Raw genomic sequence first — 25,339 nt, 5'->3', positions numbered from 1 at the left:
ATTCTTGCTGATTTGCAAAATCTCAGGTGACTGAGTTATGAGTTGTTTGTCCAACAGCTCCTTTGTTCTGATCTGTGCTTCAGCAAAAACTGGAAAAACCTGTCTGCTTGCTCTTTTTTTTTTTTTTTCATCCTCCTCTCTCCAATTGGTAGCTGCAGCTTGTACACATGCAGACAAGGTGGTGCCTACCTCTCATGTGGAAAGCTTCCATACAAAAACAGGTTGCATTTTCCATTATCCCAGAGTTTTTCTAGCCTCATACAGGCTTTGGTGGATGATCCATAACCTAAACTCCATTTGCTCTCTATGAAATGTGTTTAGGTCATTATTTTACTTCTCTTCAAGTGAAAGGAAGGTGTGTCTCCAGTGCACTCATTTTAAATAATAATTTATGAACTTCAGGAGATCTGCAGAAACCAGCCTTGTGAAATGTATTTTTTTGGACACAGAAGTCTGTCTGCCTTACAGCATCTGCGCATGGTGTGGTGTTAATATCGGTAAGACAGAACAAACAGTGAAGAGGCAAGCTAGTGCAAAAGGCGGACAAATTGAGAAGAAACTTTTGTTTCCATCTCCTTCCTTTTCTTCTTGCTTTGTGCTGCTGCTGGAACAAGAATGGGTCAGCTATGTGGACGATGCATGCAGCTCCTGCGGGACTTCATAGGCTTTGTTCAGAGGATGTCCTCTGACTTGGTGCAAGTCATCAAGGAATGCTTAACTCTGATAAGCAATTGTTCCTGCTTAAAACAGAACAGCTCTAAAAACAGGCAGCTGTACAAGCCCATCCTACAGCCTCATGAGAGAGTGACTGCACAGGAGTTTCTTCAGCATATTGAAACAGGTAGGAAGACTTTCTTTTTCTAAAGGATTGTGAAAGAGTAAGGGGATTAATTTTGTGGGTTGAAAGCAAATTGCTACCTGATCTGCTCTGGTATGGCATTGAGTAGTTCAGTGATGATGACGAAAGGCCAGAGCTACAGAGCATTTTCTTTGTGTACAGGACACCAAGGGCTCAAGTCGTGCAACAGTTGGACCTGGGTAGAATAAGAAGAAAGTCAATAACTTTCTTGCTCTGCCACCACTGTTAATATATAACCCATGTAAATGTGTTTCATAAAAATAACTCCTTCTAGAAATTTAAGTTATTTTTTTGAAGTCAGTTAAAAGGAACTGACAAAACTGGACATAGGCTTTGATAGGACTGGATGCTATGTGAGTGCTGAGCTGTGAGGGAGCAGATCACAGTGTGATGTGCACAGTTGTGCACCTCTGTGTTGGCTGAACCCTGGGACTTATGCTAGGAATGTCTGGGCTATACATGAGGAAAATCAAAGTCACCCTGGGATAAGCATCATTGAGCTCTCAGGATTCCAAGCAACTGTGCTTTTGTGCAAATGTTTTAGACATCAGGCTTAATCACAATCATGGGATTCTGTTTGAATCAAAGTAGATGTATGTCTTCATCTATCTCCTTAGCTTTACAAGTTATCTGCCTATTTCCTCTGTTTTTCTGTTTGTGATATCCTCTTTGTCCTGTCCTAGGATACAATATCAATAGGAAAACTTGCATTTTTATTTCACTTCTGCAATCATCTTGAATGAGTGTATTTTGTTGGTTGTCCAATCTAAAAATAGTCCTTATCTCAAGATAAAGGGGTCATGGTTTTGCTTTGTCTCACAACTAATTGTTGTGACTTTATGTTTAACAACTTTGGGCTAAAGCTACTAAACAAAATTGCATAGTCCCCTACTTTGGTTTGTGTGAAGGGTGTGGAACTACTATTCATTTACTTGTCTTTTTGGGAACATGAAACAATCTTGTAAGGGGAACCAGGAGAGACATTTTTCCTTGGTGTGACATGGTTAATTCTATTTGAAATGATCTGTCATGGAACAACCTTTGGAATAATTGCTGTGACTCTGGTAGTTGGGAACATGTGTGGATTAGCTGATGCCATTATCCAGAAAATGTGGTGGGTCCTGTGCTGCTGCTAAGGTTCACTGTTTGTTGCACCTTTAGCACTGGTTTAAATCCTGATATTCATATCCAGAATAGGGACAAATCTTTCAGCTTCTCATACAGTGGAGATCTTCCAGGGCTGAACTTTCTCTTCCAAAGTCCAGCATGCTCCTGACTCCATAGGACACCGTCTTGGCAGTATCCCCGCACAGCTGATGGCTGAGATGTAATGAAGGGGAGGCCAGAATGGTTCCTTGTAGCAGCCACTGGTGTTCCCTGAAAAGAATAAATGTGTGTTTTCTTGAGAGATCCTTTCCTCTCTGAGATAAGTCTTCAAAAGTCTGGTCTGTCTTGGATCCATGGGAGCTGGGGTACAGTAGCAGGATGCCTAGAGCTTCTCTGACAACAGTACACATGACAACGAGGGGTTTCAGGGATGTCCCATTGTCCGTGACAGGGCATATACAGCACCCAGGAAGCAGAACCAGTCTGGTTGTCTGGATGGCCAGATCTTACTGCCTAGACAAATGGAGGCAGGGAAACCTCACAAAGAGAACCAAGAACGCATCCCTCTTACTTTAACACTCACCTTTGTATTTTATTCCAAGAGGGAACAAGCCTATCCTCAAAACAAAATATAATAAACAAAATATAATAAAATATGATAAATAGGAACAAAATATAATAAATAGGAACAAATATAATAAGCAAAAAGACAGTGTTTGGACAATTTGGCTGCAAGGAGAGACTTCATGGTTGATCATCACACTCATCTGTTAACCAGGGCAGCAAATTTTGATATTTTGAGCAGGTGAAGATTTTGAGTGGTTTCAGTTTTATCACTCTCCCAGACAAAACCACATATAGAAGAATCAGATAGATTCAGGTTCAAATAGTAAAAGGAACACAATTAAACCACATGAAGAGTTTTTTTTGGGTTTTTTTTGTTGAAAACCTTGCACACACAGGCGAGTCCTTCCCTTTGTGTATACTACTAATTATTTTTTTAAATTATTTTTATATGAAGCAGTTCTGTGAAGCTCACTTGCCTAATCCTGAGGGTAGGAGTTTGCTAGTCTTGACATGTCAGCAGCTTCTAATGGCTTGAGATATTGGCTGTGTTTTGTAGTGAGGCATGAACACCATGCTTCTCACATCCCTCACATTTCTTTGTCTCGTGGGAGGTAATAGCTAGATATTTTTCACAGAAGTATTTAAATCGTTATTGCACAGCTTTAATCTATTGCCTAAAAATATATCTTATAATTGTGTGCTCCACCTGTTGATCAATCATACATTGCCTTTTTAACTCTGTTCTTTCATTCAGTGTCCCTTTCCTTTTCCTCTCTGCTGCTCCATTACACATATTATATTATGCAGTGACTTACAGAAGTCATGCATGACTGCTATTGCTTGATGACTGTTGTCGAACAGATGGTTTATTCATAGGGGAGCTATCATACTCGAGAACAGGTAGACTCATGCTAGAAATTTAAGCCTGAGGCAAGCCAGTTTGCATGTTGCTATTCCTTTAAATCCTGTATTTCAATACCCAAGACAGGAAACACAGTGAACTTCAGATGTGGTAACTTAGAAATATATACTCTTTCTATACTTATAAATATATATAGAAATACAAAATAAATTAGAAATATATACTCTTACTTAACTAAGAACACCATGTTCAGTATTTTAACAAAGATTCAGAAAAAGGTATAGATTTTTGTGGAGAACAAGAGCACTTGCATTTATATTAGATAGCATAAAAGTGTCCAAAGGTTATAATTTATCTTGTTTCTAATCACTAGCTTTGTGAGCTTTACAAGAGGCATTGCCAAGGACAGGTTATTCCCAGTTCATCTATTGCTTCTGCTCATGGAAACATGAGTAAAGATAGATGGGTTTATGGAGTACAGAAATCCTTATGCGTTTGGTTGGCTTTAAATTTTAATTTCTTTTTGTAAACTAACCCTTTACAGATGTAATTAAGCCTGTGCTGTCATTTTACATCTTCAGATTTTGAAATGTCTCCACTGGGAAAGGACCCTCTGGAAGCCTTGAGGACCTTATCCTTTTCGGAAAACCCAGGTTTACAGCAGTCGGCTGCCCTCTATTACTTGCATATGAGTCAGCACAGTAAGTTATCTCAGTAAGCATTAGAAAATTTTCATGTGATTATAAATAAAAATATTATTTCAAACTGTGAAACTCCTTTTGATTCATTAAGCAAGTTTTTTTTTTTGCTTTCATGCCATGTTGTTTGCTAAGGAAGATGGAAAACTATTATTGCCATATAGGCAGAGTCAGTTCTGCGTTTTGCTATAAGGAGATATCTCTTACGATTATAAAAGACTGTTACTTATGTGAAGCTCAGCAGAACCCAAAGTATTTAAAGTTAGTGTATTCTGAATCTCCTGAAAGCAACACAGTCAAAGGTGAAAGGAAATGGACATAGTGACCAGTTAACGTTAAAAATTATATACAAAAGAGGACAATGGTCCAGAAGTTAGATTGTAGTGAAAAGCTATGAAGGACACATTCTTCTTTGTTTCAAATATTCTGTGGGAGCACTTGGCTCTTGAGGTAGTTTGTTAATGGTTAGGAGTCAGCCTAGATATCCCAAATAAAATATCAGCAAGAGTTTGAATTCTACAAAAAGGTAAAAATACTAGCAATAAGCAGGTTGCAATTTATTTATTTGTTTATTTTAATTTTACTTCAAAGACAATATTCTGTCACTTGGATTATAGCTTTATCCCATGTATTATTTGCTGGATAAAAAGTGCAGGTAGCCACAAGGCAAGGACCTGCTGTGAGGCAGAATGACTTGTTTGTTAGCAAGGCACACCTCTTCCCTTCCCATGATGTTTTTGAGGTACTTGATTATTCAAAACTTCTTCAGGAAACTTGCCCTGTTTGCTAGTGGCAGTGGAATTTTAATGAAGGTGTATACCACTCTGCCTGTGTATGGGAGCACCTCAGGCTTAAGTCCATCAAGGGAAAAATGTGACTGTGATGAACAATGGGACTCATGAATATTTCCTCTCACTCTTGCAGTGAACATCCCCCTGCCTGTGGAACATCTGGAACCCTTCTATGCCTTACTACGTTCTGCTGACCTGGAAGTGCAGCAGATGTCTTCCTTGTCCCTTGTCAACTTCCTGCTGGAAGGAAATAGTGAGTAATTAATGACACATCTCTCTTCAGGTGAAGAAGTATCTGTTCAGCCAGACTCAGACAGAAGGTGGGCACTTCTACACAAATCTAGATTCCTTTTTTGTTCCTCATAGGACACAAAGTGTGAGTCTGATTCTGACTGCAAGATACATAGCTTCTGGTGGCACCAAGATAGATCAGATCCCTCCAGCTACATTATATAATGTGACAAGAGTTCTTCGATCTGTGTGCAAAGGCTGATAAATTATTCCCAGGCCAGTGTGGGAATTCTATTCTCATTCTTGGATCTACAGACAATTTTCCTTTCAAACAACGGATACAGCTAATATAAATAAACTCTGTGTACGAGACAGTGCTCATTTTCTGGTTATTTATGAACTGGACCTTAGTCTTAAATGGCTTGTAGAGAGAAAAAAAAGTTTAAACACTTAGTGTAATTCATTTGCTTCTGTAACCAAAGGGGAAAATAGACTTGAGATAGAATCTGGGAGATGCAGAAGAATAACTTCCTAATAAAGTTTATGTTAATAGACAGGGCAAGAACATGCCACACCTCATCGTCCTTGTTGCATCTACTACTGCACTCCTGGTCACCTGAGCCCCAACAAGTGTTCCATTCTGCAGTCCCATGATAGCAGAAGACAGAATCAGTCTTCAGCAAAGCTGGCTTTTTTCTTTGCTTTCTTTTTTTTAAGGATTTTGCTGCAAATAATATCATGTCATTATTTACAAAGAAAAATGATACTTAAATGGTAGACCTCAGAAGAAAAAGAAAGGGGGGAGGGGGATTGCTGAGTAAGTTGCAAATGTATTGGAAAGCTGCAGTTGCTCTTGCCAAAATTAACCTCATTTGGGACCTTCTGGCCTAAAACCTCCAAACATCTGTTACACTCTTTCATGCATCTGAAGGAGAATTAAGCAAACCCAGCTGGAGACTGTGAGTGGCTTTTTCGCTGTTTCTATCTTAGTTCTATTTTGTATAATCGTAATGTAGATCTCCAAAGCAGTCAATGGATGATGTATTTCCACAAAATCACTAAATCCTTACTTTTTTATTTGTCCATTTTTTCTTGAATTTTTGAATAGTTGACAAAGAATTAGTTGTCCAAATGGGTTTACTTGAGCCAATTCTGGATCTGCTTGAATCGGAGGATCCCACTGTCCAGTGTAATTCCTGTGCCTGCATCATGACTTTGGCTGTTTCAGGTGAGTGTTTTCTTTGCCTTTATCCTCTGCTGTGAATTCATTCAACTCTTCCATCATATTTTAAGATGAAACAACCTATTTGCAATTGGTTTAAGAGTCATAAGATGCAGCAACAAGTTTTGGTATTCCCACATCATAAATTCAACCTCCTGACATTCCAGTTATTTTTCTCAGTGTTTCTGACTTTGTGCTCTTATTATTACAAACCTTTTTCTGATTTTCATCCTAAATGAAATTCATGTATTCATGACTGGTTTATCTTAATTAATGTCTGCATTGGCTTTTGCTTCAGGAGTTCTGTCCCTCTGATGTCTATGCTGATGAGGTTCCTTCATTTTACTAGACTGAGAAAGCCAAGGTCTTTTAAGACTCCTCTTGTAAGTGAGACTCTCCATTCATCTTCAGAGTCCTTCCCGGTGTAAATGATATGTTCCAGGAATGGAACCCAGCATTTGCATGTGCTGTATGGTGATACCACAGGCCTCAGGCTGTGGTGTTGTTGCAGTGCCAAGGTATAGATAAATGCTGCAGGAGTTCTGTTTTGGATTCATCTCTTCTGAAAGAGAAGTCACCAGAAATGTGCAGTACTTCAGCTGAGGTCTCACCTGTGCCTTTTGTTGTGGCACATATAGAAATATGTTTTGTGGTGCATCTCATGGTAACACTTGCAGGTTTGGTGATTGTGCCATGGTGATGTTGTCAACCTACAGCTGACTTAATCACTTAGGCTTGCTCCTCCTTTGCTGCTATTTCCAGCAGACACCAAGTAATCAAGTCTCTGTACCACAGATGTTTCCAAGTGCAGATCCCTGCATTTTGTACAGGTTTCATTCTGTTTCCATTGCTTCAGTATTCTAACTTGTCTGTTATTTGTAAAATATTCTGGTCCTCCACTGCATTGACAGTTCTACATTAGCATCTTTGTTTTAACTCTCTGGTTCAAAACAAATACAGACTAGCCCTCATGGAATTCCATTTGTAGCCTCTTCCCAGGTGGTCATTCCCATTCAGCAAAATTTTCTGCCAGTTTGCTTTCAGTCAGTTTTTTATCCATCATGTACTACATGCATTTGTCACCATCTTCTGCTTAACTATGAATATTTCATATAATGATTTTTATATTTTCCTGGTATCCAGACAGGTAAGTTCAGCCACAGTTACCAAAAGAAAGGTTATCATGTTAGTCTGTCTCACTCTACCTTGTGCAAACTCGTAGTTCTCCAGTACAAACTGTGTACAAGACTGTAGAAAAGCTGTGTTTTCACATTTGTTTCCCTTTTTGTAGCCAGCTTCCTTTTCCAGCTTGGGAAGGTGCAATCTGATGTCCCAGAAGGTTAAGGGAGGCATGATGAAAGTGTTAATTTCTCATTTAAGTATTTATGTTGCAAAGGAGGAGTGGATAAGCTGGATCCAACCACATGAAAGTGCTGATTTGCATTTTATCCCACCTTTTTGTTTTATTTTCAGGTTTTTAAACACTCTTCCCTTAGGAGCTTATTTTTAAGCATTGCATATTATGGTCAGGTTTAAAATTCTACATACTACATTACTTTGTGTGGAATGCAAATTGCCTCATTTAAATGTCTTAATTAGGCATGGCGTCACTAAACTTTTAGGTACTTGGCTCTTGAAGGACTTTCTTTGTGTAGGATCACTGAAGTTAAGCCCCTAAAAATTACAGAGATGTCCCTTCACCTGTTTTAAAAAGTCCACTGAGAAAGTGATTTGTTTGGGCATCTAAGGATGTTACTTAGTCCTGAAGGCACTCATACCCTTCTAGATGTCTGACCTGGAATACAGGGAGGGAACCCTCAGCTACTGCAGATCCAGGCTGCCTTCATTCCCTGTGGTCCTTCTTTTGCCTTTGAACACTCCCTTAAGCGCCAATGTCCTTCTGAGCACAAGTACTCCAAATTAAGCACTCAAAGAGATTTCAGAGCTGAACACAGAGGTGGGCAGTCCTGCATAGGCTGGGTTGCTCCCTGGTGTTTGATCAGTGTTAAGGATCTCTGTCCCAGTTTAACTAGAATTTAAATGGGCTGGATCCATTTATTTGTTTTTCAGACTATATTTAGATAACACAGCAATGAGACTAAAGCAAGAGGCAATTCTTCAGGGTTTATTTTAATTTTAACTTGCAGACTCTGATATTTTTAAGCGTTTGCTTGAGAAAAGTATCCCGTTCAGTCATATCCTTCAAGAAGACCATTTATGCAAAAAAGATAAATATGGAAGCACAACCAAATTAGGAAGATCCTTAGGTGGCTTTAAGGTGACTAAAATTCTGCATCTAAGAATGGTCTAATTCTGTTGCAACAAGCATGCAAGACTATGTACAGAGTGAAACTGTTTAGCAGTGTTACTGCAGGTCATGTTACTGCAGGTCATGTGTAAACTGGGTTGTCTCCCTGCTGCAATAGGGAGCTGAAAAATAAGAAGAGCAAACTTCTCAAAAAATACTTGAAGCTTAGTTTGTTCCAACACCAGCATTTGTTCACACAGCAAAAGGACACATGCATAGTTGCAATTATCTGCAGCTTTTTAATCACTGAGTGAAAGTGAGTGAATCAGTTATGAGATAAGAACTCAGAGTACTTCAGAACTAAATGTTCACATGCTTGGGGTTTAGGGGGGTCTGAACATCTGCTTCAAGCTAAAACAAGGAGGATGCACTGAGCGTAAAGCACATTCAAAGTTGTTCTGATGGGAATTTTTAGGTACACAAATGTCTGAGTGTGGAAAGAAAGAATTTATAAATTAGTGAGTTATTCAAACACAGCTTGAGTAGATGTTGATTTCCCCACTTTAGAGTACTGTCTCAAACACATGGCTTCCTTCTAAAAGCCTTCCAAGGGGTGTCAGTGGTTGCAGTGGCATCAGTGGAGGGACTGCATTTTTTAAGATAAACAGGTGGTCCAGGAGAGAAACATGATGTAGCTTGCTACCTCTCATACAGAGATGGCAAGAGTTACACATCTTGGTGAGATAGATTTCCCCATCCAGTCTGTCATCATAAACTGGTAAAACAAGTGTTCAGGCACAATATCTGATAGAAGAAAGAATTTGCCTAAGTTTTGTCCAAATGTTCATAATCCCTTTTCTCAAAGGTAAGGTTCTTTTTCACATTCACAAACATTTATGGAGTATATTGTGTACAAGAATAAGGGAACCAGTGATATCTAAATTCTTCCTTAATCTTTTTACTTCTCTTTTTTATTCACCTGAGTAGTTTGCATCACACCCATTGGAGTCATACAAAAGACTTTCTGCTTCTACTGAGGGAAACAAAAGAATGGTATGTAGGCAGATTAGATTAGAGGAGGGCTTGTCTATGAAAGGGACCAGAATATTTCACCAGAATAATAGCTTCCCACATGGAAAAGCTATTTTAAATAGATTACTCTCTCCAGAACAATTATTTTTCTCATTTTTTTCAGAATAAAAGTTATTTACTTGAGTATATACTCATAGGAAGACAGAAAATTACTTGCCCTGGAATATTAAACTGATACTCTCTGAACTATACTTGAATAAACATCCTGGCTAATCTATGTCAATTCTTCACTATATAGGTTTTAGGTATAAAACTAGCATCTTTGTTCTCATAACTCTCAAAGTTAGTTAGTTAGTTATTTATCCAAATACCTTTTTTTTAATTTGCTCTGTCTGCTTCATGTTTCTCTCAGCAAACTTCCACAGACTGGCCATTGTTTAAATGGTGTATAAATATTGTTAATTTCCTTAGAAACCTCTGCACTGTTTGTAGATGTCAAGTGAGTAATACAGGGAAATTCCAAGAAAGAACTTGGCCCTGAATATACCCTACTAAATTAATTAAACCTTACCTGCAGTTAATGAGGTAGTTTTTGGTTATCACACTGTGAATAGGTTGGTCAGACATACCAAGGGTTTGACAAGTACAACACTGTTAACCTGTTTAAAGGATCTTGCGGATATTTTAATTATCGTAGTAACAAACCAAAAGCATTGAACCAGCTGTGATTTATGGCTAATCCAGAAATAATGAAATAAGGAAACAGGTTTCCTTCCTGTTAAGCTCTTAGACTTTTTAAGAGTTTCCTTTGAGCATGCAGAGAAATCAGAGACGGGAACACCAAGGGATAGTCCTGCTGGTTGTCCTGCTTGTGGCTCACAGTAAGATGTCAGTAAATATTTCTTTCTTTCTCTGATTCTTTTCTCCAGAGTCCAACCGAGAGGCTATTGGTGCTGCTAGAGGAGTTACACCCCTACTGTCTCTTGCCAATTCCTATGATCCCAGAGTCCAGCAAAATGCAGTTGGTGCTATTCTGAACCTCACACAATCAGGTACTTTTGGACTAATGGTTTACCTAAATTGCCAAAAGAAAACTCACTGATAGAAAAATAATCCTAAAGCTTAAGGCAAGAATAAAAGCATATCTGATCAACAAGTTATTTCCTCTGCATATGGCATTCATGTTGGTACCATAGGTTGATGATTTAAATTTTGCTGATACAGGCCCTTTTTTGCCTAGTAGCAAAACAAAAAAGCTTGATTTTTAAATCCAAGGGGCTAGTATAAGAATATTTAAACAATCAGTCAAAGAAATAGGAAAAAAGTAGCTATTTGTTAAAGAAACAATTTGGCCTAAAAAATTAGCCGGACATTTGGTGTACTTTAAAGCAATCTCAGGAGCTTATTCAGCAAAGTCAAGCTTTAGGAGCTTTTTGCTGACTTAACTCAGTGCTGGAATATACTAAGTATAACTATCACGAGTCAGACATTAAAGGCTCCTGGAATATCTGCAAAGAGCTTTATCAAAAGCAGTATTTGGACCTCTGCAATGATATGTAGACTACCATAATTAACTCTAAAACAAACCAGCATTAAATTTCACCTACCAAGATGATACCATTATTCCACAGAGCTAAATGATAAAGTCATGAATAACACCTCTGAACTCTGTGTTGTGGAAGGAAACAGTTGGAAAGAACTTATACAGTTGGCTATTACATTTCTGGTATTGTTCAGGATATTTTAAATAATTTGTTTTGAAAACACAGAAATCACAGTGAAGATCATACCTGAGACTTTTCAGCCTCTCCAGCAATTCAGATTCTCAGAGCAGTTTTTAGCATAAAACCATCAAAAGCTTAATCAGACAGCCTGCTAGTCTTTTTGCTAAAATATCTGCATACTGCTGCATTACACAAGCTCTAAATTATATACTCTCCAGTCACACTGACTGGCATATATTTGGACAACATCAGCACTCTTTAGAACCCAAGAACTGTGCACATCCCTTTTGAATGGTGCCTCCAGATGAGAGGAAGGGAGGGAGGAAGACACTTTTACTTTTTCTTTTTAATGGCAGAGAAAATCCAACAAGTCCTTTGCAAGGAAGGAGCCCTACCAGTTCTTGCCTTGCTGCTGGAATCTCCTGACTCAGAAGTCCAGGTATGACTAAAATAGGTCAGATTTTAAAACAGTAACATTGTGACTGTAAGGAGAGCACAAACCTCAGTATGCAGAAATGAAAAGGAGGAAGAGGAGAAATGTTTTCTCTAGTGAAGTGGAGAAACATGGGAGAGCATCTTGGCAAAACTCAGCTCAGTCACATAGTATATATTAAAAGACCCAATTTGTCTCACTGCATAGGAGAAAGTTTGTGATCTAAAATTTCTTCTGCCAGCACACATTAATGTATGCACAGGGTTGTTATGTGGCTACCTTCTTTGTTTTTCAGATCATCAGACATGATGCAGATAGGTCTCTTCCTCTGGGTTTTGGTTTTTTGTTTCAACTGGGGCATTTTTGCATTCTAACTTTGATCATCCACTCTAAGCAATGTTATTAAGTATTCTGAGAAGACAACTTGAATAGATCTTTTTCTTGTTGTTGTAAATATCTGTAAAGCATCCTATTTTATGCCTATCACAGACACCTGTTTGTGATTCTGCACACTCATCAGAGAGCCTGTCTTAGTGCAAAAGTGTGCTGATAAATAAACTATGAATCAGAGCTGTAATCCTTACACTCTGCTAGTTTGTTTATTCAGTCCTTTGAGTAGCACAGAATTTCTTGCCCATTAGTTTAATTATCTCTACTCAGATATTTTAGATGTCTGAAGGGATGGACCCTCTGGAGTTGCTTTCTGGAAACTGTTTCCACATTTTTAGATTTCTCTGAGATTCATCTTAAAATTTCCATCTCTGTAGCTCAACCTGTTTCTTGTAATTGTACCTCCCTAGTAATAGATACTTTTATATGTGTAGTCCTCCCTAGCGTTAATGGTTAGATGCTTTGGAAATGATGTCTTGACATGCTAGGGCAATATCTACATCCAGCTTGAGTATATCAGTGTAAACATATAATACAATAGCGCAGATGACTTAACTTAGATGCCAGCAGCAATGTCAGTGCAGCAGCAGAGCACATTCCCAAACAGCCAGGCTCCTAATAAATGTACTACACGCCCCAGCAGGATTGCTGGAGCAGCTACAGCATGTTGTTTCAACCCTATAAACACCCTTAGGATGAAAAAGCATGTTATTTTTATTGGTTTTAAATCTGAGCATTTCTCCAGTTTATTTGTATTCTCTTCAGTGTGTCACCACTCTGACCTTTGTCTCTACGTTTTTTCTTGGTTCTTTGCAGTACTACAGCTGTGCTGCCCTGAGCAACATGGCAGCCAATGTTCAGCACCACAAAGCCTTGCTGAGACCCAGTGACAGATTCCTGCTATGGACACTGATCTCTCTCCTATCCTCTTCTGTGGACAAGGTAAAGCTGTAGCTTTCTCTTTGTGAAAAGACTTAGCATCCAAGTAGAGGTATAGACTTGGGCTTCCAGTTTCAGCCTCACATTATTCTGTTCATCTACTGTGCAGGTACCTATGCAGCATCTTTCCCATGAGAAAAGACACCTATAATAGAAAATACATGGGTTCTACAAGGTCAATGTATGAAGAAAGCCAAGGGAAATCATTAAAGTTGTTCTACAGCCCTGGACACTTCCTTTAGACTAGGATAGCCAGTATGTTATTAACTTGAAACACCATGTGAGAAGTGCCCTGTCCAGGCTCTGTCTTTGATCATTGTGTGTGTGACAGAAGTTGTCTGACACATCTGTTGTGCTACTTGTTTTTTTCTTTTTGGTATCCGGAACTTTTACTGTATGGCTTCAAGGATGACATCTTGAGAATTTTGCTTTGTTGGAAGCCACATCAAGGAAACTTCAAGAAACCACAGTTCCTGGTGGAACTTGAAATTCTGTGTAGAAGGGAGGTGAAAAAAACTGCAAAGCAAATGGGACAATTTCTTTCCCTTCATTTTCTTATAACTTATCAGATGTTCTAAAATAAAGCCAACATCTGAACCCCATTTTTCATCAACAATAGGATGACTGATACTAGGAGGTTGAAAAAAATTTCATCAAAACTTTGAAAAAAAACATGTGCCAAAACTTACTTTTGAAGATAATGTAAGAGCTTACTAGTGTTGTCATGTTTATTTTGTGTGCAATAGGCAAGAACATGCATTACTGAAACTGCTCTTTTTCCTCCTCTCTCTCATTTTTAATTTTTGGTTTTCCTCTTTGGCACAAGCAGGTTTCAAGCCAGGCATGTGTTTGCCTAAGAAATTTGGCTACCAGTGGTAAGCAATGTCTTGGAGATAAAGAAACCACACTATTTCTATCTCTCTCTGCCTTTCAGAGTGAGCACAGTGGGCTGGGAACCTTTCCTATCAAAAGCAAAGAGACATTTTCTACATTTTAACTGGATGTTAAGGGAAGAGGAAGGTGCAGTGCATATACTAACTAAATCTGCTTTAGAGCTCCCAGGTAGCAAGGGGAGTATCTGGAGAAAGTGAGAAAGGTAGCAGAGGTGTGTTTATGTACAGAGCCTTAGTGAGTTGCTGAGCTTTCCTTCTTTCCATGTTTCTAAGCATTAAAGCCAATTAGGACAGAATGTCTTCTGAAATTACTTATTGAGTGGGAACCTGTCTTCTCCAAGGCATGATTCTGTCTATCATTAAATATAATTTTCTCCCATGCATTTGTCATCCTCCTAAAAAACGCTATTCAATGTCCAAGATTCATTTCTATGACATATTCAGGAAATAGTGGCCGAGGATTGGCACGCTCAGTGCTAAAGTCCCAGACTCCAGGGTAGACTTATTCATCTAGAAAATGTAGAGGTGCTTAATTCTCAAGAAGTCACAATTATAGAGGAGTTGAGAGCAAAGGAAGTGCTGTGCCACTCCTTGACGAGTTTGAAACACCCAGTCTGCTTGACCTTTTAGATCTGCCTCTCCATCTGCTGGCTGCTCTGGCATTGCCTTTTAGTGCACTCACTGAGGTTGCAGGAGCAAGTGGGGTATAACAACTCAGTGGGATGGCTGGGCTCTCTTCTGGCTAACCAAAACTCTGCAAGATAGGTGGTGCTTGGAAGGTCTTTCTGTTTGTTCAGCAGAAGCTGCCACCTTCATACCTGGCCTTATGCCAATGATAGAGTCAGAAAATTCCCCTCACTCGTTTTCTTAAGGTTCAGACACAGACTGAGGGTGCCCAAACCTGCATTCTATCATCAAGCTTGTATTAATCCCTCAGCAAAAGGAGGCAGAACAAATGAGCGTTTCTTTTTATAACTGAACATCTGGCATTGCCCATCGCATGGAGATGGGGAGGTCCCCTCTAATTTGATACAACAGTCAACTGTTTGAGTCAGAGCCTGAATTACTCCCTGCAGTGCTCTGAACCCCCCTGACCTCCTTTGTTTTCCCACACCAGTGGACATCCAGGCTGAGATGGTTGTTGAGAACGTCCTGCCCCAGCTGTGCTCTCTCCTGGCCTCTGGAAGCGAGGATGTGCGTCGTGCCTCCATCGCTCTGCTCTGGATACTCTCCCAGCACCCGCCCAACCAGGTATGGGAGATCATTTCCCTAAAACACAGGGGAAAGACTCGTTCGGGCCACCACCAGGGGTAACACTCTGTTATGGCAAAACAGCCTATGAAATGCAATTTGAGAATGACCAAGAGACTCTGGGAGCCTTCCCAACCCTTCTCTCTCCTACCCAAAATAACCAGGCTTCATTTACTGCATCTGCACTGTCACCAACTACCTGAGGAGCCACCTGTTGTGCTGAGGGGGATCCCAAGGAGAGACCAGTGAGAGAGTAGAGGGGCAGATGGATGTCAGAGCCGTTGGATATGTGGATACTGCCTTGCACTCCTTGCAACTCCCTCTAGTCCCCTCAGTCCCCAGATAGGTGTATGAGGGGGAGGACAAACACAGCGCCATGAGAGACTGCCACCATGAGGGCAACCAAGGAAGTTATATCTTGGCTACAGAGCTTCCCCACCCACTGAAAAGCAGAGAAACTGATTTAGAGCACACATTTAAAGTGCATAAGTGCAGAACAAAGAGCAAATATCCGTTACTCCCTACATGGACAGTGTTATTCAAAAGTGCATTTGTAGAATATTGACATATTTTGAATTAGGATCAAAACAAAAAGGGGGACTAACAGCATTTGAAATCTTGTCTATCTTTAGTTAATGCATTAGGACTTTCAACAGGACTGTGTGTCCTCATGTCCTAAGTAACAGAACGATTCTTTTGCCCATGTTCAGGGTAAACACCACCATTAATAGTGCAACCCTAGCAAATACACGAAGAAGTCTGGCTGCAATTAAATTACGGCAAGTACTGACAGATTATTCTCGTTTTTAAATAAACTTTTCTTTACAGTAATTACAGACATCCTTAAGAACGTAGATGTGAAAGGTTTTGGTAAGTGTTTTAAGCTAACAACAGCATTTGAAAGTAGTCAGAGGTTGGGTACATAGAGCAAAAACAGGTGAGAACCTTTCCTGCCACATTGCTTCAAGCAGTAGTGATAGGGTCTGAATAGCTTCAGGTGGCCTTAGGTGCTTCTTGTGCCTGAAATACACTTAGCCTGATTGGGAATTTACTCTGGGTTTGGAAAGCTTGGTGTGTAACAATTCAGTTGTCTGTGTGCAAACCAAAATTGCACCTCCCCTACCTCTGGGATGTGATAGGAAAATGGGTGAGCTCAATGCCTGGGAAGGCAGCAACTAGACCACAGAGCTATTCAAGGCAGAGTGGCTGCATGAGCACAGAACATCCTCAATTGCTTGTCAAACTGCCTCATAGAATCAAAACACAATTTTCTCTCAACAAGCTTACAATTGAAATGCATTAAGTTAGTTGAAGGCCGTTTGCACAGTAAATATGTTATTCAGTAGGAGACATACTGGAACATGGTCCTCACTCAGATTTGCTTTTCTTATCTCCAAATATCATTCACATTTTTTGTTCTCCCAGGAAAGAGTACCCACAAATCCTTTTCTCCCTGGTCCTCAAACTTGTCTTTACCAGTGTTTCAAATCCCTGGCCACAAAGAGACACTGTGAACTCAGCCTCACTACACCAGTGGTGAAACAGCCTTCATGAGGGAAAAAGGATCAGTAGCAGGAGGCCAGAAAGCAAAGCATCTCACTTTATTCCCCAATGAGAAGTATCTACATCTCTAAATTTGTTTAAGCGAGCAAACACGGCTATCCCTGACTACTGAATGTTGCTGCTTTGTGCGAGCGAGCCCTGGGCACTCTGAGAAGAGTCTGACTTCTTTGTATTCACATCCTGCCTCCCCATCTCTCTGCCTTTTCTGGCCTGCTTTTCAAGTCTTTTCAACGTTTCTTTCTCTAACTCAGCCTGAATTCTCCGTGACTGAAAAAGGGACTTCTCCATGGGAACAACTGTTGGAAAACAAACCACTGAACAAAGCTAACCTTTACAACCAAGTCAAGTGATGCTTGAATTATTACAAATACTACCCAGGATACAATGGGGCAGAATCTGTCTGCCCTTTAGTTACCATGAAGCAAACCCCCAGGAATGCTTCACAGGAACTCCTTGCCCTGCTTCAGCCCCCTTTTTGCAATCTCCTGGTCAGGCTGTTGACAGGGATTCCCAGAAAGGGCTGGAAAACTTCGCTTTTGCAGAGGGAATTTTATTCAGTTTTCCCAAGGACAGCCCAACCCTGAAACACTAAAGAAACAGGCTTTGTGAGAAAACAGTCTTTTAAGTCAAATTCCTTTGAGCAAAAGACCTGGAAGTCAGGGTCTGTCTATTCCAGATGGTGCCACTGAATCTCCACTCCAGGTACAAAGTAACTTTGCCCTGACATTTTGCTAACCGGTAAATGGGATAATATTTACCTTGTCAAGAAATCCCTGTATAAGGAGTATGAGTGCAGCATTGCAACTGGAAGCACACTTGCTGTTGGATTTTTTTTTTTCCTTGCCTTTATTTTTTTTAATATTCTAGTCTTGGGAGAAGTTAGATCAATATCCATCTGAACCACCCAATCTATTTTTACTCACAGTTTTCTCGTGATTCTCTTGCATTGTGCAGAATTGAGCCAGAAAACAAAATCTGGATCTCAGCCATATTCCAGCCAAAAAAAGAAGTTCAGCAAAATTCAAGTACTGTCACTTGCTAATGTAGGTCCTAAATAAACAAAATATCTTGGCAGGGAAGTCATTAGATATTAGAAAGTTCCTTTATAATCCATAGAAAATTTCCTCCTCTCAGGTTGTAGCAAATCAAAAATGGGTATCATAGTTGATGGGATTACGTAGAAAAGAGGACATTTGGCCCCAAAAGCGTAGAAGACAGTCATCAGTGGTAATTTAATTGGATTATCTAAAACTATATTATTTCTTCCTTTAAAGAAAATCTAAGGAAAATTTACTGTCATGTCTGCATATAGGATTCTTTAAATGCCCTGTGTTTAGGCATAGAACTGCCCTTTTGACTTACTTTCCTGTCTTATTTTAGGATTGCTGGTTATGACAGTGCTTAAAATGAGCTAAGTGAAGATGTCAGCTGGTATTAAAAGAAAATAAGATACACTTTTGAAATTTAGCCTAAGCAAAAGAAAGATTAAAGTTAAACTAACTTTTAAAGACATCCACCTTTCAACACTGCTTTAGTGATCCTGATATTTCATAGGTTTCAGAATTATGTGATTTTTTTGCAGCTGTGTATAGGACCAATGGTTTGTTTTATATTGAACTCCCTTGCTAATGTGTCTCAGTTTCCAGGCAGTACAAATTATATAGTTCATTGTGAACAAACAGAAGAACTGCATTAAAAACTCCTAAATTCCTAAGGGAAGGAGACTGAATGAAAAAAACACTCCCAAGAGGAAATCTTTTGCTTTTAACTGTAGACCTAAAACAAACTCTGTTGAAGTCAGGTTTCTCTTACACACAGCAGTGCTCCCTTAATCCATATGGTTATTGAGGTAACTACCTGTGCAGTAATCCAGACTCCAATCTGATACTACAGGACAAGAGTAATGGCTACAAACTGAAAGAAAGTAGGTTTAGATTTGGTATTAGGAAAAAAATCCTCACTGTGAGGGTGGTGAGGCACTGGAACACATTGCCCAGAGAATTTGTGAATGCCCCATCCCTGGAAGTGTTTAAGACCAGGTTAGATGGGGCTCTGAGCAACCTCGCCCAGTGGAAGGTGTTCCTGCCCATGGCAGAGGGTTTGCAACTAGATGATCTTTAAAGTCCTTTCCAAGCCAGGTCATTCTGTGATTCAAGTAATATTAGTGGTAATTGGAGGAAGGCTACATTCAGAGAGAGATACCCAGCAAGGTACCTCTAAAATATTATCAGACAGCATAGAAATGTGTGTAAATAAGATGTTGTTCAGGACATGTTTACTGAAGAGGTGCCTGATGACAAACTGATCTAAACATGCAACCCATTATTGTAGCCAGGTAAATTGCTGAGCTACTCAAGGACACACTGCTGCTGCTACTTCACCATGTAGTTCTGCCTTTGACAGCAACCCTGACAACCTCTCCTTCCCATCAGGATCACACATCCTTCCCCTGACTAGCAATGACCACGGTGAGGCATTTGATGGAAACAACAATAAACTACACAACCTTGAAGACTCCAGCCTTCCATAGCAAGTACTCAATAGTCAGTGCAATCAGACCATACTTGAGAGAAGTAGCACTGGACCCAGCCACATCCTTGGTTTAAATAAGCAAACTAATGCTCTTCTTGCAGAGCTAAGTTCAATCTCTCCATAGCTCACTGCAAAGCTGCATTGTGTTGTCCACACTGGATACTGAGATACTGGTTGCTCTTCTCAGGACACTCTGGCATGTGCTGAGCTCCTGCAGAGCCTGGGGATGTTACTGGCAGCACATAAAACAGACCCTGTGATTGTTGGACATACTGCTTGCATCATCAAAAACCTGTGCCTTTCCAAAAACAGACAGGTAGGTACACAATTTTTGTCACTGAAGTATACCCTGTGAGGTTGCCATTGTGTTTATGTCAAATCAGCATTAAAAAAATAATTAATTCTATGGGTAATTAAACATATGCCAATTTGCTATATATTTTACACAGAATTGAATATATGAATAAAAGGACCATAATGAAAGGTAGTTCTGTTCATATTTTCCTAATACAATATAAAAAAGCTAATTAAAGTAATAAATATCTAATTTTTGCTATGAATGATGTGGTTACCTAATTTGACTGCATCATAGGTATAAAAAGTTCAAGCAAGAACATTTCATACTGACTAAAGGAATTGTTCAGGAAAATCTGAGGTCAGTTATGAACTGTATCTTTATTTCCTGGCTCTCATGCTTCAGCTACTGTTCGTTGTGAAACAAAACCCCAGCTATTGATGTACATTTTGCCTCTTTGGCAAGATATTAGTTATGCCAAAATGCTATAAAGATCTCTCTTGCTGACTTTGCTTCAAAATCTTCCTTTCTCCTTGCCTTTTAGAGTACCCTGATCAAACAGTACCACCAGTAGCAATCAATAATGAGGAAAAAACCCCACCAAATCCTCACTTCTGCTTTGTTCCACCTCCTAGTACACACTTTTTAAGACTCAGTTCTTTATTTCCCCCTTTGTTCACAATACAATTACTACTAGTTCCAGAGATTTGAACCAGCCAGAAGGAAAATTACAGGGTTTTTTACTAAGATAAGAATTATATAAATTTCTAATAGCTGTGACATCGAGTTTTGCAGGAAACTAGATTCCCTTAAACTCAAGGCCCACAGTAGGAATAAAAATGGACCATCATTCAAAGTTTGACAAATATAGTCTTTTTTGAAATACTTAAATTCTGTGACTTTATGCTGTTATCAGCTGGGACCTGATTTACCTTCAATAAAGCTTAATAAGATAGAGAGTATCAAGCTCTTGCTGCATAAGTGAATAAACAGACATGAGTGGGAGTGCCAGGTTTCCAGGATCAATTCTAAGGAATGCTCCCTAAAACACAAGTCCTTGGCACAAGAGGAAAAAGGCAGTACTGTTTTTATGCCAGCAGGACAGAAACAGTGTGGGAGCTTGAAAAGCAGCAGTCTCAAATCCACCTTGAACCTCTAAGCAGCAAGTTAAAAAACCACAGCAAAAAATGCAGCATAAAATGAGTATCCGAAAAAGATACTCCATTTTGCTGATAGACACTTGAGCTCAATTAGGGAGCCATGAGCAACTTCCATTGTTAGGACATCCCAGAGAGCTGATGACTTCATGATTCAACTTCACTAGCAACCAGTCACCCCCAGCTGACTCATTCAGAACTCATTTCTTGGTCTCATTTTTTGCTTTTAGTCCAGGTCAGCACAAGTTAAGCCTCCTATCTCTTTTCAACTGAGTCTATAACATATGTATCTCAGTACAGGTATCTCTGAACAATCCAAGGTGTTTTCACCTGGTTGTGGTAGATCTAAGAGGAGACATTTCCATTATTGATGGTTTCACCTCAGTACTTCTGAAGCCCCCAGACACCACTAAACCCTAATGGAAGTGCTAAACATGACTCTCTCTCTTGTGGCAGAGAATCACTGAGAGCCGCTGTGTCGAAGGTCTCCTCCAGACCATGCTTTTGACCGACACTCAGGAAGACTCCCTTCATTACGTGACATCCTGCCTTGCTGAGCTAGCAAAGCAAGGTATGGCAGCAACCCTCCATCAACGGCTGAATCAGAGAAGTGCACATGTCCTGTATTAATTCTAACAGGAGATGGAGCACAACTGGACACACAGCCCAAGTCTTTCCTTTTAAATTCATTGTAAGTTTCAACAACAAAATCCAATTCACTGGATACATGGGCTCCATTGTCTGCACTTTTGTTCATCTGTTTAAAATTCCTTATTTTTTTTTTGCTGAACTTTACATGGCCTGTCTACTTCTATTTGTAACATTTCCTGTTTCTCAGGCTGAAATAATTTTATCATTGCATAAACTGATATAAAAGACTAAATTACAAAGTAGGTCTATATCTGGAAATTTTTTGCACATGGATTTTATCAGAGATACCAAATTGGCACTCATGAAAGGTACAGCACTCTTTAAAGCAGAAAGGATGAGTGTAAATTTTCCCAACATGGCCCAGCATTGGATATTGTCTGTCAAACAGGTCATCTCTTCTATCTGGTGTGATGGCCATGCAGCTGGCAACACATCACATTTAATTTTGCGAGTGGAGCGCGCTCCTGGAGTAGCTGCTGGACAGACTGAGTCCAATAGGCCAAGAGTGGATCTTGCACATAAAGTGATTCATTTTTACAGAACAAAAAGCCAACAAAATATGAACCAAATCCATGGCCTTACCTTACTGAGAGCATAACCTCAGAACATGACCCTTTTTAACAACCTAAACGTACTTATTAACCAAGTTCAGCACTTATTTTGCCTCTCCAGTTGCATGAAGGATTCACCATTTCAGCAGTTTCTGGCAGACCTCTCAGCTTCCTTTCTTTGACACGGGAGTTCCTATTTAGAGACTATTCTCTTACCTTTCTGCCTTCCAGAAGGAGCCATGTTACACATGGTCCAGTGGATGGATGAACCTTTGACAAGGTGCTTGGTGAGACTGGCTGGCCAACTGGAACATCCTGAGCCATCCTTTCATGCTGCCTCCATCATCCAGCACATGATCAGTCACGGTAACTCACACAGGATTAACTGTGCTTTGAAAGAGACTTATGGCTGTCTGGAGTGAAATTAGCCTTTTCCCAAAGGACTGTCAGGCACTGAACAACCTTAAATATTCCTCTATCATCCCCCCAACTTGGTCTCTACGAATTTTTCAGAGTACAAGTGCCTATAGTCACCCTTGAAATAAAACAGTCCTTGAGTGCACGAGAAACTCCAGGGATGAAAGTGGACCACAGATAAAGGTCTGATTTATATGGTTTTTGCCTTCTTCAAGAACTGCCATTCTACAGAGCTGGTCCATAGCTAATTCTGAGGTCCTTGCAAACAGCTTCAGTAGGAAGGTGGGAGACCATTAACATACTCCTCACCATGGGAGAGATGAGAACGTGTTTCAGACAAGGGTCACTTCAAATAAGGTTATATCTTAGTGTTTGACCTTCTTTCTTGGAATGTAAAATCTGATGGCATCCCCCACAGACAGCAGAGGCTGTGTTCCAAAATTTTAGCATAACTCTACTCCCTGACCAGCAAGAGAAAAACTCTTACTGAACCAAATCCTGCTGATATAATTCTAGACTAAATTAGCAGGAGCAGTGAAGTAAAGTAGTTTTAAGAATGTAGCCGAAATTTTTCAAGTTTCAATGAAAGAGAATAAAAAAGCATTATTTTTACCTATAGAAAACAGTTTTATGCTTACATACTTGCCTCATGCAGCTGAGAGCCTTTAACACTTGCAAGAAAAAGCTGTTCTGATGATACTTGCCACATTCTTTAGAAAGGTATAGTTAGATTTTAGACATTAGACATAAGAAAAACTGAAATCTGTGGTGAGTCTCCATTAAGGGAAAATGCAAATCTGCTTAATTTCTAGGATTGAGGATTTGCAACAGAGCAGACTCTCTCTCAGGTAGTGAACAGAATCCAACAGCATAATCATCTAATGGATAGCTTCACCTACCAGGCCAACCACTGTCAATCAGTAGGCCCCTTGCACAGGGATCAGATTCCCAGCAGCCCACTCATCTTTTTATTTACCGGAAGTATCAGCAGTATTACCAGAAGCTGTAGTACAGGGAAGTCACTTGTCAGTCTTTGCAGTAATGTTGGTTTTAGCTGAAGGTGGATGAGTCATTATTGAAATGTTACAAAACTCAGTTTTCAAAGTGCTTAAAGGCTTGCATTGATCTCCAGTGGTTCTCCCATTTACACAGAAAAAATGATGCTTTTGTGGAAGTATCACATTGAAGAGATTCAAGCCTACCTCAAGAATTTTCTTACCCACCAAGAGGTCCGTTTTCAGCAGCTGGGCATCTCCACACTCTGCAGACTACGAGCAGGTACGTCCTTCCTGCCGAGGCTGCCTGCACCCATCAGCAGCAAACAGGCACTGCTTAGTAACAGACATCACAGAATCATTAGGGTTGGAAAAGACCTCTAAGATGAGTCCAACCACTGACAATGCAAACTTCTCCAGGGACTAGCTCTGCTCACTAAAGAAAACAGAATAATCTCAAGGGTAGCTGTTGCCTTACATGTTTTTAAGCAGCTCTTCAAGACTATCTCCCAATAAAGGCAGGAGGATTTTGTTTGTTTGCTTTAAAACTAAAGGCATTCAGAACAGCAGGGAAATGGGACTTCAGGAAAATCTTACCCTATATAAGAACTTTTGGCACTTACTGGAATAAAATCCCAATATTGCCGGATGGAACGTGCCTGGGTTCGTCTGACCCTTGCTGCTTGCAACCTAAAAGTTTTTCAAATGTGATTTTAGTTTATTTTGATGAAGCAAGCAAATAAGAAATTTGCATAATTAGCTGATAATAAAGCTGGGAAGTCTCACATCTTCATACTTCAAAGTCCATTAATATTACTTAAGATTATGCTGGGTTAAGTTAGTCTTCTTGTCTTTGGATAAAAGTTGAGTACCTATGAGGGTTATAATGTGGTAATAACTGTATATTGCACATATCTTTATGTATGTAGAGCCAGAGCCAAAACCCCACTATATCTACATAGGCAGCTGCTGCATAAGGCTGAATTTGGCAACTGAGATTTATATGTCTGGATCAGGAGAATTTAGCAGCAATCTTGAATGGTTGTAGGGATGAAAACTGAATTTGTATGTGCTTTGTGTGGTATTTTTCTGTCTTACCTGTAATAAGAATCACCAACCAACTGTATCTAACCTGAAAAATAAGTTTTCTATGCATCTGCATTAGAACATAGCAAAAAATAGCAGGTTGCCTAACACCTGTTCTTTCTCTTCAGATCCAGACTTTTCATTAGCATTCAGAAAAAGCCAAATGGCTGAACTCCTTGAGCAAATCCGTCAGCAAACAGAAGAAACTCAAGAGCTCCTTAGGGCAGCTATGTGCCACGAAGACAGTTAATATTTAAGCCAAATGGTTTATGAAAACTTACCAGATCCAATGGCCTGAACTTTCAGAGGAAACAACTCTTTTCCTTGGTTCCTGTAATTTTCCTGCTACTTGCAGTTTTGCCATACAAGAGACATGTCCCGATAACAAGAATTGGAGCAGGTCAAAACACCTGCTATGCTTGGTTAACCTTCCATGGCTTGTTTTTGGTTTCCTCACCCCCCCCCCCCCTTCAGAAAAACTAGCACTGTATTAATGAGGTTTTATTCATGCAACAGGCTGATTCCATTGATGAGGCATCTCTCAAGTATGCAGGTCTGCATTCATCTTTATTCTGTTTCTGTTCCATGTCCTGTATTTCAGAGCACACTCCAAGGACTTTAGAAAATAATTGAATCAACCCATACTATAAAGGTAGAAAACTACAAACAGATACTACAGAAAGTAACTGCTGAGGGGCAATTCTCAAAGTACAAAAACTTTGTAAGAAACAAGAATAGGTAAAGCCTTACATCTGATCCTTGTCCACACTATAGGCTCTACTCTCCAGCAGAAGAGCAAAGGCATGTTAAGGCAAGGAAATGTTGCACAGAGCAAGTACAGAACA

At 39.8% G+C, this 25,339-nt stretch overlaps 1 protein-coding gene across 1 annotated transcript; it reads left to right on the top strand.

The window, feature by feature from the left end:
- Nucleotides 1–569: 569 nt before the first annotated feature.
- LOC129118974 (uncharacterized) lies at nt 570–25,180 on the top strand. Its single transcript, XM_054630641.2, has 14 exons — nt 570–841; nt 3,977–4,096; nt 5,018–5,137; nt 6,224–6,343; nt 10,547–10,669; nt 11,698–11,780; nt 12,981–13,106; nt 13,933–13,978; nt 15,114–15,247; nt 19,530–19,658; nt 21,251–21,365; nt 22,228–22,362; nt 23,566–23,691; nt 24,623–25,180. The coding sequence occupies exons 1-14, from the start codon at nt 616–618 to the stop codon at nt 24,742–24,744; spliced, it is 1,725 nt and encodes a 574-aa protein (XP_054486616.2). The 5' UTR covers nt 570–615; the 3' UTR covers nt 24,745–25,180.
- The last annotated feature ends 159 nt before the right edge of the window (nt 25,181–25,339 follow it).

The sequence above is a fragment of the Agelaius phoeniceus genome, chromosome 3 (genome assembly GCF_051311805.1).
Source record: "Agelaius phoeniceus isolate bAgePho1 chromosome 3, bAgePho1.hap1, whole genome shotgun sequence".
Lineage (NCBI taxonomy): Eukaryota > Metazoa > Chordata > Aves > Passeriformes > Icteridae > Agelaius > Agelaius phoeniceus.
This window is presented reverse-complemented; position numbering and strand designations above follow the sequence as displayed.

Coding starts and splice junctions, on each gene's coding strand:
- LOC129118974 (XM_054630641.2), top strand. CDS start 616: ATGGGTCAGCTATGTGGACGATGCATGCAGCTCCTGCGGGACTTCATA. Junction 10,670..11,697: donor TCTGAACCTCACACAATCAG/GTACTTTTGGAC, acceptor TTTTAATGGCAG/AGAAAATCCAACAAGTCCTT. Junction 13,979..15,113: donor AAGAAATTTGGCTACCAGTG/GTAAGCAATGTC, acceptor TTCCCACACCAG/TGGACATCCAGGCTGAGATG.